At 41.1% G+C, this 19,219-nt stretch overlaps 1 protein-coding gene across 1 annotated transcript in view; it reads left to right on the top strand.

The window, feature by feature from the left end:
* exoc4 (exocyst complex component 4) overlaps positions 1 to 19,219 on the top strand; it is a 318,954-nt gene that overhangs the window by 218,100 nt on the left and 81,635 nt on the right. The window contains 3 exon segments of the mRNA XM_034163907.1: positions 1,834 to 1,970; positions 5,783 to 5,938; positions 13,337 to 13,515. Of these exon segments, the coding sequence (XP_034019798.1) occupies positions 1,834 to 1,970; positions 5,783 to 5,938; positions 13,337 to 13,515 (472 nt within the window).

Below are 19,219 nucleotides of genomic sequence, written 5' to 3'. Positions count from 1 at the left end.
GCAAACAAATATTAGGGGGTAGGCACATATAAGTCACCTTGTCTGTCTGTCCATGATATTTGTAAGCACAACTGCTCCTATACCTTTATTTTATTTTATTTTTACTGAAGGTTCACACATTGATGCCGCTCCATATGACAGTGTGCACAAAGGAAATAAATTCCAGTCAGAAGACATTTCTGATAAACACCGAACCCCAACTTCCTCCAAATGAAATAAAATGTGAATATTCTGTTAAATGTGCAATAAAACACAGTTTAGGGCCCCTTCACTCATAACATGAAAGACACAGAAAAAGGAAGAAAATCCGCGAACCAAAAATGAAATGGGGAACCACAAAACAATCCACCTGCTGTCGTGAGTATTGTGCACGGTCGCACAGTTGTGCACGATACACCAGCGACGCAGTGCGAGCAGCTGGAACATGTTGCACCACATCGCGCCTCTGTTGTGGAGGAAAAAAATAAAAACCACACACAATAAAAAAAAGCAGCAATTTATTGAATCCTGAAATGTGCGTCCTGTGGGTGGCGTGCCGCAGGACAGACACTGTGTCATGTGGAACATGGCTCACGTGGGTCACGTGACATGCCTGCTGCGTGTTCACATGATCTGACGGTCTGTTTTACCTGGGACAGCCTGTCAATATGCGCACTGTGCGCTCACTTGCTGCAGCTCATCGCAAAGGCGATATATGCTTTATGTATTTCCACGTGAGGACAGCAAGCAGACACGTGCGTCACAGTGGACAGTTGTTAGGTCAAGTCCTTCAAAACACAGTACGTGTTTCACAGCTGTGACGTCCAGAACCAGAGATCTCAACAGCTGCTGCTGTTGGCGGCCACGGACCCTGTCTGTGGTCTTTTTTTTCTTTATGCTATTTGTTAGGTAATTGTGTATGTAGTTATTGTAGTATTTATTTATCTACCTGGCCTGGTTGTGGCCTCTGTGTTTTTAATGTGACACGTCGTGTGCACTGAGCCACCATTTGCAACTGTCAGTGAGTCTCTGGCTGGCAATCAGCTGGGAGGGGCCTTGCTGTGCTGCGTGCGCTCAAGACGTGGCTGGCCGCTCCTCATCTGTACATACATATCAGCATTTCATGTAAGTGTGCTCCCCTGCACGCCACGTGTTGTGGAGGGGGGGGGGGGCATGACACACATGCACGCCAGGTGTGGGGGGGGTGAGCAACACACGTGCGATACACATGCTCACCATATGTGTGTTGCTTTGCAATGCCACAGCGAGCAGTGTTGGATGTTCGTGTGTGTCACCTGGAATTTGTCTGACACCTGCCATGAGAGGGATCAAATGGGCTCTCACAGGACACACTGTCTTTTGGCCACTGGTGTGCATGTAGTTGTAGTGACAGGTGTATGAGGCGTTAGAGGCGGCTCCAATTTTTCACGAATGGCATGCATTTCTTCTTTCATGCGCTAGTCAGCTTCAATCGTGTTATGTGTGACGGGGCTGTTATATAGGTCCATATGGAACCAGTGACCCAAGCTTGTTCGTCATAACCAACTTGAGTGGGCAAATACTCACGTTCGATGGTGTCTGGCTGCTGATCAACTGTATGCGAAGGAGATGTGTTGCACTGTGTGAGGCAAATGGTGGTCAAACCAGATAATGACTGGTTTTCTACCCCCCCCCCCAATGACATGGCAACGGGAGCAGTGCAACGGGTGTGACAGCAGATGAGATCAGTATCCAATTCATTGGATCCCGTCATCTGGGCTAACCAGTCTAGTCAGTCATATTCTATCATTCTTTGCTTAAAAAGAAATCCTCATCAAACATTCATTACTCTAAGTCTTTCTTTCTTGCCTCCAGAGTACCGTCGTGGTGGAGAAGTCCATCCAGGATCTAATGAGCCTAATGGAGGACCTGAGCGCCTACTCCAATCAGTTCCTAGAAATGGTCTGCAACAAGCTGAAAGAGTACAAAGAAATCTGCAACACGGCGTACAGGTAAAAGCAAGAAGTGGATCTCAGTGTGTGCGTTTTTGAGTTGAGGGTCTGACTTCTGCTCCATAAATATTTAAACCTTCACACATGAGATCTTCACGCCAGAAACAGCAGCACCTGTCCAGGTAGAGGGGAGAGTGTTTGTGCAGGAAAGAGCTGACAGAGTGATGGGAGTCCATCTGGACCCAGTCACAGGTCGGTCTCAGACTCACTAACGCCTCCAAGGCATAAACACAAGCACAGCAGATGCTCCCGAACTGTGTGTCTGTGCACAGTTTGGTGTGTTTGCTTTCCTGTGTGCGTGTACACACGAGCAAATCTCTCACACCTACAACCTTCTTTTTCTTATGTTTGTGGCTGTTTGCTACACGTGAAATCAAAGCCAGCTTCTGTCTACAAGGTGTTAATATGATATTAATTGACAGATCAAGCAGTTTCTCTCACTCATAAACTCATCAACATATGCACACAAGGCAAATACAAGTTAGCCATCTGTCTGGGTTTATTTTCACTATTACCTGGTGAAAATAAAACATTTTTTTGCCTTCAAGCCTGTGGATGCACTAAGAATGTGTGGTCCCTTTGTTTACGATAGAATTTTCTTGTAAACAACACAATCGGTTGCCTGGTGGATATCTGAGCTTTGAGTTCAGTGATCTTGACCCCAGTTACATTGACCTTCACATGAATGATTGATCTTTGACTGACCCTGCCACAGCAAATCAGGATTCTACCAACATATGTCTGCCAAGAGCAGTCCAAATCAGGTTGCAAATCAAATATCATGCCTGAGACTCCAGTCGCCTTGACTTGGCCCAAACTTGGCAATTCCAATGTCACCTTTCATCTACATACCGTGTTTGGACAAAGGATTGTTTGCCAGCTGCACTTGGACTGAAGTTTTATAAGGTGAGGTAGTCCCTTAGCCTGATAGCCGTAGGGGCGGTGGATATTGAAGTCCCACGGTTTCTTTGCGGCTCTAGGCGTATGAAAGGTGGTGCCCATCTCTGCTCCCTTCACCAACTCCACCTTCCCCATCTCTGAATTTGCAGCAGGGTAGACAGAGTTTCCAGTAATTGGTCCAAGTGGAATTCGAACAAGTGACCTTTTTCCCATAATTGAACGCTCTAACTGTTCGTCCATGCGCTCTTCTCACTCAGGCATGTGCCCCTCTTTTAAGACAATAATTTGGTCTCAGCTACTTTCTTACGGAGTGTTGGGAAACAAATTCAGTACAGGCATTCTCTGATAAATTATTAAAATTTTTATCAAGGATTACCAAATATTCTTCACATCAGACAAGATTTTTCCATTTATTGCACTGAATTTTTCTTTGATTTGATTTAAGTTGATGTTCCACATTATTGTGATAAAATACAAACTGATTTTTGTGGTCTTTTGGTTCTTTGGTCGTTTGACAAAGACAATAACAGTAAACATGGCTGAGAATACAGGAAGTTGCAGACCTTCCTCTCTCCTAAATGTGAGCCAACTCCTCAAATTTGCAGATTGTTCTTCTTCTTCGTCATTTCCCATCCATTGTTTCCCGAGGGTTGGAGTTCAAGACTTGGTAGTGTTTTTGATCTTTTGCCATTATCACAGATTTCTCAAAGGAGACCATACATTGCGTTTAAGGATCATTTTTTCTGGGTGTAGTATTCATATCTCTTTCACGTAGAACCTTTCTCATTTTGTCAAACAGTTCTTGTGATGGACATTCTTCTCAAAGTGTCTTTTTTACTTTTCCCATCTTCTGTTTGTTGTGTACTTGTTCATTGATGTTGTCATCTATCCTGATTTTGCATTTTACTGATTCATGCTGTGAGATGACCCTAGCTTTTGTTTTCTTCGGATACATCCTCATGTTAAATTCCTTCCCTGCCTTATTCACGTGATCTAGTATTCTTTGAAGTTCTTGTTGACTTTCAGCTAATATTACAGTACTGTCTACATATTGGAGATTGTTTATATTCTGTCCTTTTTATCTCACATCTTGTGTATGTTTAATGTTTATGAATATCATTTTTGTGTACAGGTGGAATACGCTTAGACCAAGGCCACATCCCTGTTTTACCCCCTTTTAATTTTTAACTCGTTTTGTAGTCTGTTTTCTATTTTGATGAATGCACTTTGAACGCAATAAAAGTTTCTTATGAATCTGATGGCTTTACCTCTTTAGCCTGTTGTAATCATGTTTTTTTATCATCTTCTCCCACTGCTTCATGCCTGTGCTCAGCCATGCCCCAAATGGGCTTGTACATTCTTTGCAAGTCCTTTTTGCAACTGCCGTCAAAATTGTTTTTTTAGAATGTATGTGTCTGTTTATTTAATTGTGGATGCAAAAATCTGTGTGAATTTATGAGCATATATGTATGAATGCCACACAGCATTAAGATTTATGACTAACTCAACTGGATAGCAGAATCCTCTCTATCCAATGTGTATGTATACGAGGTCTATTAGATAATAAACCGACCCTTTTATTTATTTATTTTTTTTAACTATATGGATTTGAATGACGTGCGATTACACCAATCATGCTTGAACCCTCGTGCACATGCGTGATGTGGTCCCGCCCTCTCAGCTGAATTCCTTTGTTTCACACGCAGCTCGAGACGGCTCGCGTTGCTTTATCAAACTTTTTTCTGGACCTGTGAGGGATATCCGAGTGGACACTATTCAAGAAATTAAGCTGGTTTTCGGTGAAAAGTTTAACGGCTGATGAGAGATTATGGGGTGTTTCTGTCGGTGTAAGGACTTCCCACGGAGCGGGACGTCTTGCAGCGCTTCCAGGCGCCGTCGTCGGCCTGTTTCGACCTGAAAACATCCTAATTTAAGGCTTAATTCACCCAGGACGTCGTGAGAGAACAGAGAAGATTCAGAAGAGGCCGGCATGAGGACTTTATGCGGACATTCCACTGTTTAAGGACATTTTTTAATGAAAGACGTGCGCGCAAATTTGCCGAGTCGTTTCCGTGACGTCTCGGAAAATCTGTGTAAGCCGCGACAGGAAAAACACCTCCGTGTTGAAAACCATTTGTAAAATTCAGGCGGCTTTTGATGGCTTTCAGCAAGTGAGTAACTGAGAAATTGTTTAACAGCTTGGGCATGTTCCAACTTGCCCGTTAAGGTTTCCAACGGAGGTGTTTTTCCTGTCGCGACCCCCCGCGGTCGGGTCCGGCCCGACATGCGACTCTGCCCGCACGTTCTTTCATTACAAAATGTCTGTTAACAATGGAATGTCCAAATAAACTCCTCATGCCGACTTCTTCTGAAAGGTCTCTGTTCTCTGACGACTTACTGGGTCAACAGAGCCTGAAATGTGGAAGTTTTCAACTTGAAACGGCGAGACGCTGCCGCCTCGAAGCGCAGATCGCCGTCAGGCGCCGTGGGCCGTCCTTAAAGGACACTACCAGACCAAAATCTCTCATCAGCCGTTAAAATTTTTACCGAAAACCAGCTGAATTTATCGAATGGTGTCCACTCAGTTGTGCCTTACAGTTTTGAAAAAATTTTGATCAAACAATGCAGCAGTCTCTGAGCCATTCCTAAACAATGAAAAACTCGACGAGAGGGTGGGCGACTCCTCACTAAAAGACTGCCCACAGGCGAATGACGTAACCGACAGGCGTGAAAAAACTCTCTCATGCCCACGAGGGTTCAAGCATGTCTGATGTAATCACACGTGATTCAAATTCATATGGTTTTTGAAAAAAATAATAAGGTCGGATACTTTTCTAATAGACCTCGTATAGTATGTAATTTTTTTCAACATGTGAGTTTATCTGTCACTCTGTGTGTATTTGTGTTCTCAGGGGTATAGTCCAGTGTGGGGAGAAGCTGACCATCAGTGCTTCCTGGTCCAAAGATGAGGACATCAGTCGCTTGCTGCAGTCTCTCCCGAACTGGGCCAACATGGCCCAACCCAGACAGATCCGACAGAAGAGAGAGGACGAAGAGGACTTTACCCGGTAGTTACAAATTCAGCAACATTACTGTGAAAATACAACAGGCCTCATTATATATACAGTGCACAGCATAGCACAAATGTCATTGCTAGTTCCCAACCGACGATGCACAATCAGGATATCTGTCATGTGAGGATGCAACATTAAGCGATGTTGTTACTGATACAGTAAACAATATATGCCGTAACAAACGCAAGGAAAGTGAACAACATTAAGCAAAATAAATGAAAAAACCTCAGCTTACTGCTTCAACTCAGGGAGCTTTGGTGGCCGCTGTGCACTTTGGAAAGTTGATGCTGATACTACAGCGCTGTGTGTCTGATTTTATAATATTTGTAGACCAGAACACACCCATGCCATGTTCGCGGTGATGCTGACCGGTGCCGCGACTGGCCCGCCTGATAAGGACACAGAACACAATGCGCTGTTTAAAAAAAAAAAAAGAGAAGAAGAAGCATGCAAAATTGCACTAAAAAAAAAATCCACAAAACTGCGAGGCCGCGAAAGGTGAACCACGTTATAGCGAGGAACCACTGTATACTAAATCAGTGATTCAGCTGAGACCACGGCCCGCATAAAATATGCAGTAAACATACGAAGTACCCAGGGTTCTAGCTAGGCCCATTTTAGTGCCAGGTAAATTATGTGATCACAGCTCATAGCTTGGGGGGGCTGGGGGCCCCTGGATCCCCCCTCCCCCCCAAAGCTATATGGTTTTACACCTTTAAAACATTCTTGGCAACCCTTATTTTAACTAATTTTCAGAGGTTTTAGATGCATTGAACGCAAGAATAATGAACAAAAAATTATATTTATGTTGTAATATTTGTAAGATCAAAGTTCTTTTTTGCATATTTCTGTCAATCTAAGTTAATAAATTAAATAATGAAAATGTTAAAAACACAATATTTAATGGACGTAGCATTTACTCTCTTCTTCAAAAATGACACAGTAGTTTTTAATCCAGCGAAGCAGGCAGTTTTTCTGTCAACCTGACAGTTTTTTTTCAACAGTTTGTGTGGGATTGCATTACTTTATCTTTTTAAACAATATAACACCTAATTACCTTGTTGGAACAAGAGCTGAACCTGGACTGATTTGACAAACCTTGTTCTTTTAAATGTAAAACTTTGTGAATCAGATTTCCACTTTCCTCTTTCACTGGCACTGTGTGCCCCTCCTCCTCTCCACCCCTTCTCTCTCTCTCTCTCTCTGTCTCTCTCTCTCTCTGTCTCTCTCTCTGGAGTGCCTGCTCTGATCACTCACGCATCTGCTGTTTTTCAAACTCGGCGCTTTTTGGGAACACGAAGCCTTTCAACTCTAAAATAAACCAAATTTCTGAATGTATCTTCAGATACAGAAATTCTGTGCTCGGCAGCACAGCCAATTTGAACCTGAGAGCCAGATGGAAATTTGCAGTGCCGGGCGTGGCCGCCCAGCACCACGCACCATGGCTAACCCTAGAAGTAACGCATTGCCGCCCTCGACGTTAATGGTTGTCAGTCTTTGTCTTGAGACCTCAGAACAAGTAAAACATGTTCGGAATTCTCAGATACCCTATAACCTTGTCCAAATTGGACAATTCCAATTTTTCCTTCCAAAGTGGCGAAATTATTTATTTTTTCGCATCATTAGGAGCTTTGGAGCTTTTCCAGCAGATCCATATACTGACCGCTTTGCACAGATCAGCACGCAGGTGAACCGCGAATTATTTGCGAATAATTATTATTCAAATTATTAAGTGTACATAAGTGTGATTTTTGTGTAATGGTGACCAGTTTTTAAAGTGATGGCTGTGTTTATTTTGATGCATTCATGGTGAAATCACAGCCAGTGGAGAGGCAACGCGTTACTGTTGTGATTGCAAACTGTGAAAGACAGCCTCGCGTGTGTGAAGCTTTTCGCAAAGTTCACATTGATACAACCACAATTCTCCCTGTTGAACTATCAAACTTTACATTAACAACATAAATAAATAGCCTAAAAATGATGCATGTATTGTAGGACATCGTGACCAGATTTCAATTATTTTAACAGACATTTTAAAATGTCACTAAAATGTCACAGATGAGGGAATATTATTGGAAGGATAATATTCCATCGCTCATGCTGCCCTGAATCTGTTGTGATGACCCGAGTCCTTATTATGGGCCTTTTTTTTTTTTATTAATTTTGTTAAATTTGCTAACTTTTCTTTAAATCCATACCTGTCCGTGTTTACGTATTTGGCGGAATGTGCACAGCCCATTTTCTCATATATGAATTTCCGTGTGTCCAAAACGTCGGCTGCACTTGTTATAGCGACAGTAATAAATTACACCCTTTCACCGAGTAAACAAGTGTGGAAATTACACACGTACAAGCACACTTGAACAATCACAAGAGTAAACCCTTCTTCCAGCTTTTTATTATTATTATTTTTTTTTTTTTTTTGACTACACATTATTAAACCCTCTTTTTGACTCTGATGAACCCATAAAAGAAGTCATGATTGCTCTTTTAAACAGTCCGTGTGCTGGAAACGGAACAGACGAGGCAAATATAAGGAAACTCGGCGGAGGAGGGGGGCGGGGAGGGGAGGGGTTCCTTCTTATCGAAATTGCCTTTCACCGTGCGCACTCTTCAGGGAACACTGGAGCTCATCCGAACGGAATAGTAAACTAAATAAATAAATTGGAAATGTGGCCAAAGAAAGTCGTTCTGTCGTGTGTGTAATCTCCCTCATGCTCTCTCTCTCATTCCGACACACACGCAGGCAGACGTGCACGCAGCAGGAGATAGCAAAAAGGAGACCATAAGGCTTTTTATGATTTGATTTGAAAGTCGTAAATATTTTCATCACCATGAAAGGGGGGGGCTTAGCTTCCGCATGACTGGCAACACAAGGCTTTAATAAAGCCTCAGTGGTGAGCTCCACATGCACAGATGGTGTGCGCACGTCTTATTCTTTTATTTATTTATTTTTATGACGGCGTTCAAAGGGTCTTGATCTTGAAGGGATCCGGTTCACTCTGTCATCCGCTAAACATCTCGTGTATTCCGGCACATTTTTCACAACAGACTCTGAAGTCACTTATCCAATAAAACAAAACAAAAAATACAAAGAAACGGTTTTTGATGTCTTTTTTTGTTTTTCCACTGTGTAATTCCAGTCTTCTGTCCGTCCTTTGATGTTTCCATCGCTGTGTGAATGTTCATGTCTCTCCTTTTTCGTATATATTTCCTGTACTCATGCTGTTTCTGTGTGCCCCCCCCCCCCCAACGCTTGTATGTTTCTTTTTTTTTTTTTTGAAACATCTGATCTGATCCTCCTGTTCTACTGCTTTGAACATTTGTGCATCACTATAAAGGGCAAGGCCTTAATTCGACGCTGATTCCGTAAACCGTTGTTCACATAAGTGTGTATGACTGTATTTAAATTCAATCCCCCCCAATACACTTTTATTTTCACATCCATTCCACTCAAGAACCCTGTGCATAAACTGGCTTTTTTTTCTCACTTAAGAGATATGTGTCTCCCTTTTACAATCACGTGTCCACATCCATGGGCCACCATATAATTCAGGTATGATAGTTTTTATTCTGGAGTAATTTGGCTTGGTGCAATTCGATTCAGTATGACGTAGCTTGACATAAATCTTGACATGTTTTTCATGATGAGTTATAATAGGCCAAAAGTGGTGGTGTTTACCTTCAAACACATATTTCATTAAAAGCAGGTTCAGGTTTTTACTGCTGCACTGCAGCACATTGGCACTGCCTCTGCTCTCCCTTTCTTCACCACTGGAGGCAGCAAGACGCAATGGCAGCAAGCGCAGCAGAGGAGGAGCCCAAAAGAAGAAGCCAGCTGTTGTTAGCATTGCATAAATAGCATAGGTTTTCCATTCTGAAATGGTATGAAAGTATTAAACTGTGAATTGAACTTGAAGATCAAATGGCTACGTTTGTCCGTTGTATCACCTACCGCTATCTGACAATGTTTTTGCTTTAACCTCACAAAGTTAAGAGCTTTGCATCGACCCTTGAACTTTTACAAGAGATTGAAGATGCAGAAGTAACAGTGAAACCTTAATTCTATTGATTTATAACATTAAAATCAAACCATTGAACGGTTCCTGGTGCATTTACTCTGAAATCTGTGATACAAATCTATTTTCGATTTGTATCGTTATCGGTTGCAAACATTTTCACTCCAGCCAGCAAGCTGTGGTTAATCTATGTTGTAAAGTAGAATGGGCACTCGACGAGTGCAACACCCGCGCCTTACGCACGGTAATACCATATGATTTTTTTTTTTGTGTGTGCGACATTAACATTTAATAAATTCTGTCCACAACTGTACAACTTTATTGTCAGCTAATATCAGACCCTCACACCAAGTTGATCCATATTGGGTCCAAACTATTTGAGTTATTATAAACTTGTGTCAGTGTTTGTAAGAAGAACAAGAGCCTTGTTGTAGATACACAGACATGTACAACAAAATTGTATTTAACCCATCCTAATTACTCTTAGACACAGTCCACCCACTAGGAGCAGTGGGCAGCCACAGGCCCGCGCCCACAGACCCAGTCCAGATGCAGAGGTGGTTAAGATTATGAGTAACCACAGGTGAACTTGTAACCAATTTCTCACAATAGAAATTCTAAATGTCCCCTGTACATACAAGCATTGCACCACAATTCTGAGCTTAGCATGTGATCTTGACTTAACTGATTTATCGCAGAATCAAATCACTTTGTCCCTGGCAGATGCTTAATCCTTTAATAACCCCTGCACATGCGACAGCTGCACGCAGGTGTAATAAACCAGTATTGTGGAGTGATTATTGGTGCGTTTCCACTCATGCCTCGCATGCATCGAGCACCAGCACAGGTGTAACTCAGAATTGGATTTCAGATTTCAGAGCCACTCAAAATATTCCACACAATCTGATGTAAGACAGGCTTTTTGAATCATCGAATGAACCAATTGTGTCATATCCTTTCACTAAGATACCTATATCATGTCTTCATATACATTTCAACACGCCTTACTTTTTCTTGCCCCCCTCCCCCCCTTTGTAATATTATTATATTTATGGAAAAAATGGAGGAGTGGGGTACAATTAGTTATACCTAACAGCTAACGTTAGCTTATCTAGCCGGCTGTAGTACCGTTTATCGTAGCTTACAGTATAGTTGGTTCTTTTCTGCTTGATAACCCACGTTAATTCATACTTTTGTCCACATTCATTTTTACATGTATTTGTTAATACCGTTATTGTATGTTTAACTACACTATTATACTTTATACACTAATTACCGTTTTTGTTTATCGTGTTAGCTTGCTAGGTAGGGTTGGCTTATTAAGGGCTAATTTAGCTCTTCTAACTATAACTATCTTATTTTTGTTATTTACATTTTTATCTTACATGGTGTAGTTTTTAATGATTCATCAGTTTATGTGTTCTTTTAAAGATTTAAACATATAGCACCTAAGTTCATAGGTTTCCATTTGATAGCATTTAGGTTATGCTTTTTATTTTCCTATAGTATGCTAGCAGAGTTACTTTAGATAGATACCAATACGCATTACATCATAGCTTCTGTTTCTATAATAAAATACCAGATTTATAGCTTAGCCTACTAACTATAATTTAATTTTGCTACTAGTCTACATACTAAGATACCTATACTACAATCTTCTCCTGTATTAATATTTAGGTTTTAAAACCTACTCCTGTATATTATACAGTACCATATTTATTGTATATGTTGTTTATTACCTTTATTATTTAAATATCAGTTATATATATGATGTCTTATCTTTCTTATGTCTTTTTATTTTATATATATATATATATATATATATATATTTTTTTTTTTTTTTAGCTCCTTGGGTGGGTAGGGAGAGTTCCCATGGGATAAAAAAGCTTTTCAACCTACCATCCCTTGTTCTCAAGACCAGGCACCTAAGTGGCTCTACTCTACTCTTTTCTACTCTTCTATTTTACTCTTCCTGTTTAGATATTTATATATACTTTAGTATACTAACATAGTTCCACCTTAGAATTGAAATATAATATATAAGATATACCTTACTGAATTTTCATGTTGTGATTTAGCATTTCAAAATGCTCAAAACACCAAATAATAGAATTCCTTAAGACAGTAATTCACAGTGTGAAGTGTTCAAACTTTAAATTCACTGACCCTCTTAAACAATGATTCATTGTTTTGAAATACTTGAAGCAAAATGAGGCAGCTGCTTCACAATACATTTTAAAATGTGTCAAACAGAAAATAAAACAATTCAGAGAACACCAAAGCAAATGTTTACTGGGTTTTCCAGAGTATATTTGGGGGGGGGGGTAATAAAAAGAACTATTATTAATATAATTTACATTGACATAGGGCTTTACCAGGAATCAGAGCACTAAAGTACATAAAAATAAATGCTGTACAAAAATTCCTAATTTAAGAGCTAATATTACAGGAAAGAAATGTGCTCTTTTATATATACTCTTTTTTTATCCTCTTCAAGAGGCATTTTTTTGACAGGTGCAACTTATACTCTGGAAAATACGGTAATTTGTTTAAATTGCGGTTTCATTTTCAGTTATGGTTTCATTCTACACATTTTTGGGCTGTGAAAGATGTGTTGCTGATGCACTTTGTTCAGCTGTATTTTGTTTTTTTATTTAATATACCATATAAATAAATTAAACTAAAAGAAACCAGTTTGCAATTTTAGGACATTTGACACTTGAAATGCAAGCTTCATAACTTATTGTTTCAAAATGTCTGAAACAGTAAATGAAGCAGTTGCTTAAGAAAATGGTTTACTGTTTAAACCTCTTTAAAAAAAAATCTTCATGGATCGATTGCTTCCTTACATTTGGTCAAGCTGTTGAAACGCCAACAGCTTTTTCACAAGGCTTGAAATGCTACACTTGTCAAAATCAAGGGAACAATCTGCTACCCCAAACATTACACGCACTCAAAAAAAAGGAAAAATTAACTGCATACAGAATGTTAAGAATATTTGTTGATGGCATTGCCTGCAGTGGTGAACTGTTTGTGGTGAACTGCAGGGGAGGTGATGGTCTTGTGGTTAAGTGTTGGGCTTGAGACCAGAGAATCCTTGGTTCAAATCCCAGCCTGAACGGAAATCACTAAGGGCCCTTGGGTAAGGTCCTTAATACCCCTAGTTGTTCCCGGTGTGTAGTGAGCACCTTGTATGGCAGCACCCTGACATCGCGTTGAATGCGAGGCGTGTTATTGTAAAGCGCTTTGAGTGTCTGATGCAGATGGAAAAGCGTTAAATAAATGCAGTCCACTTACTGTTTACCATTTGTTTATGCATGTTATATAATTTGTCTGTACAACAAAACTAACTTGTCCTGTCTCTGGCACTCAGGGCAGCATTTGCTAAAGAATCGGAGGTGTTGACCGGGAACCTTGGTGACAAGTTAATCCCCCAGACTGAGATCCTGCGAGACGTCAGTGACTTGAAGGCTCTGGCCAACCTTCACGAGAGCATGGAGTGGCTCACTGGCCGACTCAAGGCCTTCTTCAGCACCCTGCCTTATATCTCCAGTGAGTGGGATAAACCTTTTTGGGGAGAGCGGGATGGGGGGGTGGGGGGTTGACAGTTTTGTGGTATGGCACAGGTTTTCAGGGTTGCTGGTGCGATTACTTTGGAGTCCACAGTCTCATATTGTCACTGAAGTCCACAGTAATCGCTTAATTCCACACAAAGTTTCAGCACTTCATCTTGCCCATTAAAGAGTAAATTTTAATGTTTCACCCTTTTATTCCTAGGCAGGCAGAACTGCTTGGAAAATCTTCATTATCTGGTTCACTCACGGAGATTCTGTGTGCTGGAGTTTGCTTTGCTCCCATATCAGTGATTAAAGACTGGAAACTTCCAGAATAGACTGTTGAACAGATGAAACAATGACTTCAACATTATACCCCCCCCCCCCCCCCCCCCCAAAAAAAAACAAAAAAACAAATTCATGTGGCTAATGGCATTTTATGAAGGAAAGGCTTTCTCAGAAGTATTTCTACCAAATTTAGTGCTTGTGCCAGTAACTGAACAATTCTTCAACGCATCTGCTGCAATGCTGTAGACGCACTTTGTGTAACAAGCAGGACTCAAAAACTTCGTGCTTTTCTTGATTTTTGACACGTCATGTTTAATTTTTCTTCACTTTTTTCTTTCTGCTATAATAGTATCTCAGGAGTACACTTTATTTCCCCCCTGGGGACAATAATAGCAGGTTTGTGTATCTTTTAAGAAGGTATTACCCCAAAAATAGACATCAGGTGGAAACCACTTGCGGTACGGTGTACAGAGTATTACAGTCAGGGGTTTGTGAAGTTTCCTCATCTTTAGCTGCAGTGCTTTTTACTGCAACTCTTCTTACCCGCGCCTCATTAAGTTCTCGTTTGAGTGTATTATCATACACTCATTACCTTCTCCACTGGAGTTGTCAAAGAGCACTTTACACACACTCATTATTTTCACCTCTACCTGCACCAGTATATGCGCATAAATCCCTGCCCTCAACACGACACTAAAAAGCAATTCACGCGCTCCCCGCTCAGTCATCACGTTTCTGTCGTTAATCACTGATCAAAACTAGGCTTCAGTGTGTTTGTTGCTATCCAGCGCGGTTGTCGTCGTGCCGTTCCCGTTAATCACGGAACATTAGAGTAATGTTTTCGTCCTCATTACTGCACTGAGAACATGTTTAATCTCCTAATAAACATTCTAGCATCTTCTAATGCTTTTCTTCCAGCCCATATATTCCCATTAAAGTTGTGGAGTACCCATCAAGACAATATTACTCCCATTAATGACTCTGAAAGTAGGCTCTCGTTTTTATACTTTATAACGTGACTATTTACAGTTACTGATAGAGTTTTTTTGGGGGGGGGTCCAGTTATGATGAAAGATGCCGTTCTTCCACGCCGTCAGGCTGATTTCTGACTCATAAAGGATCACAGCTGTTACACTGCATCGGAAAGTAAATCCTTCCTCAAGGTTTCATTCTTTTATCAGCCATCATCACAAACCTTGAAGCCTCAGATGTCGGAGGGGCCTTTCAACTTTTTTCTCCTCCATTTTGCCCTTTTTTTAGCTCCCTTCAATAATGCAGCTTTTCTTAAGTGAGCACATTCAGATGTTCCTCAACGGACTTGACTTCCAAAGCCATCTCTTTCCCTCCCTCTTTTTCTCTCACCAGCATTTGCGTCCCTCGATAAGGATTCAATAAAAGCACAGAAAGTGAAGTGGCGTAATTACTGTTAATTTCAGCAGATTGCACTATTGGGATGGATTGAACGGTCACTTATCATGCTGGGACATCATGATGATGGGCCGCGTGTGTTCATGAGCATGTACCGTAAGACAGGAAAAGGCTACGGCAGGGACCCCTCCTTATCTCAAACAACCCCCACGTCTGGGCCTCTCCAAATTTGATTTTATATTACAGAAGCAGTCAGGTATGAACATCTCATTTTCCTCTGCTTCTTTTGCTTTTTCTTCTTTCTTTCTTTCTTTCTTTCTTTCTTTCTTTCTTTCTTTCTTTCTTTCTTTCTTTCTTTCTTTCTTTCACACGTTCCTGCTTTCTTGTGTCACCCTCAGTGTTGTTGTTCCTGTTTGAACGCAACATTTCCTCCGTCCGCACATCTTTCATTAAAAAAAATCTCATTTAACAGTGGAATGTCCGAATAAACTGCTGATTCCGACCTCTTCTGAAAGTTCTCTGTTCTCTCACGACGTCCTGGGTCAACAGAGGCTTAAATTTGGAGGTTTTCAACTTGAAACAGGATGACAACGTCGCCTTGGAGCGCTGTGCGACGTCCCGCTCCGCGAAAGAAACCATCCAAAATCTCTCATCAGCCGTTAAAATTTTCACGAAAACCAGCTGAATTTCTCGAATGGTGTCTACTCGGATGTGCCTCACAGTTTTTGAAAAAATTTTGATCAAGCACAGCGCCAGTCTCTCAGCAAATTCTCAGACAAAGGAATTCCGACGAGGGGGCTGGACCACTCCTTCCACAAGGCGTGCTCACAGGCGAATGACGTCACCGACAGACGTGAAAAAACTCTCGCATGCCCACGAGGGTTCAAGCTTGGCTGATGTAATCACACGTGATTCAAATCCATATGTTTTTTTTTTTAAATAATAAGGTCGGATACTTTTCTCACAGACCTCGTATGTTGTCTTACTAACTGGGATGTTAAAAAATGTGAGACGTCCTTTAATTTTTTTTCTCCCATTTTTAATAACATTTCCCCCAAATGTGTCCCAGCTGTCCTTGATCTTAGTCTAATGAACCGTCGATCAGGATCCACCCATCTCACTGGCTAAAGGTGGTCCCAGTGGTCACTTGTGCTCTTGCAGTTATTTTTCACATTGTGCCTGTAGGTCTACATTCTCCTGTGGACTTCCTCTGAGGTCTCTCCATCTTTTGGTGCGTTGTTGCAGCTCTAATCTCTGCTGCAGTACTTGTGGACAGTAATCACACATTCTTTCACTGAATATTTTGCTTCTCTCTCCGTAAGCTCACCACAACTTTGGGGAGCAGACTGTTTTTACCTCGACTGTGGCGAGTTCACGTATTTACCCTTTGGCTTTAGTACATTTAAGAAGACAAGTTTAAAAAACAAAACACATTTTCAATGCGATGACCTCAAATGCTACAGGAGCTGACCTTTAACCCACCAGTGCAACACTTCATCTGTTTCTTTCTCTTGGTCACGATTTTAGGGGCTGTTTTGACTTTTGCAGCCTCACCATTTGTGGACAGATGCATTCTGCCCAAATCACAGCATCGGAGAGCTTTTACTCTCGCTAAAAGTCCACACGTTTCATTTCAAATCCACTGTGATCATCTGTAACGGCAACTTTACAAACATCGCATACACGGACCCAACTGTATCAAAGTCCTGATCTCTCAGACTTCTTCTTACGTTCCGTGTCTTTCCCCTTTTTTCTCTCTCTCTCGCTCTCTCTCTCGCTCTTTCTCTCTCTCTCGCTCTCTCTCTCTCTCGCTGGACAGATGTTGATTCTCTACCAGAGGTGGCAGAATAATTAATACTTCTTCTCTTCACTCATTTATGAATCATTCATCATTCCACCCCTCCAGGACATGCTGTCCTTTGCTCATCTTTTTCCATTTTTGCTTCTTATCTTCTTCTTAGTTGGGAGGTTAAGCATGTTGTACTCTTTAAAAATCACCAATTGGGATTTTTTTTTTTTTTTTTTTTTTTTAAACAAAGAGATGAAATGTTTGGCTGCAGAAAATGTCTCACTGTGTTGTAATGATGAAGGGTATAATGGGACACACAGTGTGTGTTCTTCTACCTCTGCTTCTCAACTGTCAGCTACACTCATCAACAGGCAGATGCCCTGGATACATTATGAATATCATTCATAATAATTAGTTTTCTAACAATTAGGAAATAACCCCCTTGTGTCTGATGTGTCGGACGTTCATGGCGTTATATACGGTCGAAAATATATTTTTGAGCGTATATAAAATATATTTTTGACTGTATATAACAGCATGAACGTCCAACATATCATCAGACACAAGGGGGTTATTCCCATTCTAATCCAATTCCATCGTTTGCACAGTTTATTTTTCTGTAGGTAATTCGGTTGCCGAGGCTTACCGTGAAGCAGTGAGCCGTCTCTCCAACAGCAATCAGGTCGCGGACTAATCCATCAAATGTGAAAATCCATCAAACGTGACACAGCATATCAGAATCCACATCAATACTTTCATACGGTACCTTAAATTCACCTATTTCTGCGGTGGCACGTGACTTTCTCTCACTCTGAGCTAACAGCTAGCAGAGTGCGCAGGCAGAGTTTTGATGAATTGTGAGTCTCGAAAGTTCCGCGTCCCAACAATAATGCACATGCGCTGTTGCACTCAGAGTACAGGAATGACATTCAACACTAATGACATCTCATCAGAACACCAATCAGGGTGCGGAGTAATACATCTTTGGCCACCGATGTAATATTTTATTCCGTTCCACAGATATGATACGCCTGATGATGTCACACGATTAACCAATCAGAGTTGGGTAAAAAATGTAATTGGGTTAGAATTTCAATTATACATACAAAGTGTTGCACAGAATAAAATCCAATATAAATACCGCCATATATTTCAGAAGAAATGAATCCTATACAGGCTCGTTGTCTGTGCGTATCTCCAGATTCTGTAGTGGGAAACATATGAGAGTCTACAACTCCCCGTGGGCAGGATGGGTTTCCTCCCACAGTCAAATCTTGCTTATTGAGGGTCTGCTCCTTTCTCTGCCCCTGACCAAGGCAGCGTCTCTACACCTGGATTTGATCCCCAGATGTTGGGCTGTGGCTGCCCACTGCCCCTAGTGGTTGGATTGTGTGCACCTGTAATTTGGGACAAATTTCATTGTATATATGTATGTACAGTGATAATAAAGGCAGAAAAAGGTAGGAGCATCTATATGTTAAAAGCCAAGTGGTCTCTGTTTATTTGTATGGCTTTGACCACGGGGAAAGTAGGGCGAGCTAACGTTTGCCGTTTGGTGTGCTTATGTATTCTGGGTCAAGGATGAATGCTGCAAAAACAGAAAGCTGATAGAACTAGTATTTTGAGAGAAATTAGGAATATCAGGTAACAACAGTGAACAGTGGGCATTGATAATTAAATTCTGGACTCACACGCCATTCCAGCAGGGGGCGGTAAATCATCTATACAGCGGAACCTCAGTTTTCAAACGACTCTCTTTGCAAACAAATGGATTCACAAACATATTTTTTTTTTTTTAATTACACCAGTTTTTGAACAAAGTCTTGGTTCATGAAAAACTGCTGGAATACTGCCAATAAATTCCAAAGAAGAAAAAGAATGCCCGGCTTCCGGCAGAGATGCACGTAAGTCACGCTGCAGCCATTACTGTGTGAACGCTCTATGAACACACACAATCAACAGGATTGTGGATTTTGCACGTTGGATTTTTTGTTGATGTTGCCCGTAAAGAAGCCATTATGGGGCCAATGAAAGAAGGCAAAGGTGAAAAACCGAAAAGGAAAGTTGTGAGAAACACAATAGAGGTGAAGAAAGAAATCATTTTGAAACGTAAAAATGGCGTCTGTGTGTCGGACCTCGCTTTGCAATACGGTATGGCAAAATCTTCAATCTGTACCACAAAGTGGCAATAAAGAGAGCTAATGTTGCTAAAGGAGTGACAGTGATTACCAATAATTGTCTAATTACTATTTTATCA

Source organism: Thalassophryne amazonica, chromosome 22, assembly GCF_902500255.1.
Source record: "Thalassophryne amazonica chromosome 22, fThaAma1.1, whole genome shotgun sequence".
In the NCBI taxonomy this organism is placed as follows: domain Eukaryota; kingdom Metazoa; phylum Chordata; class Actinopteri; order Batrachoidiformes; family Batrachoididae; genus Thalassophryne; species Thalassophryne amazonica.
This window is presented reverse-complemented; position numbering and strand designations above follow the sequence as displayed.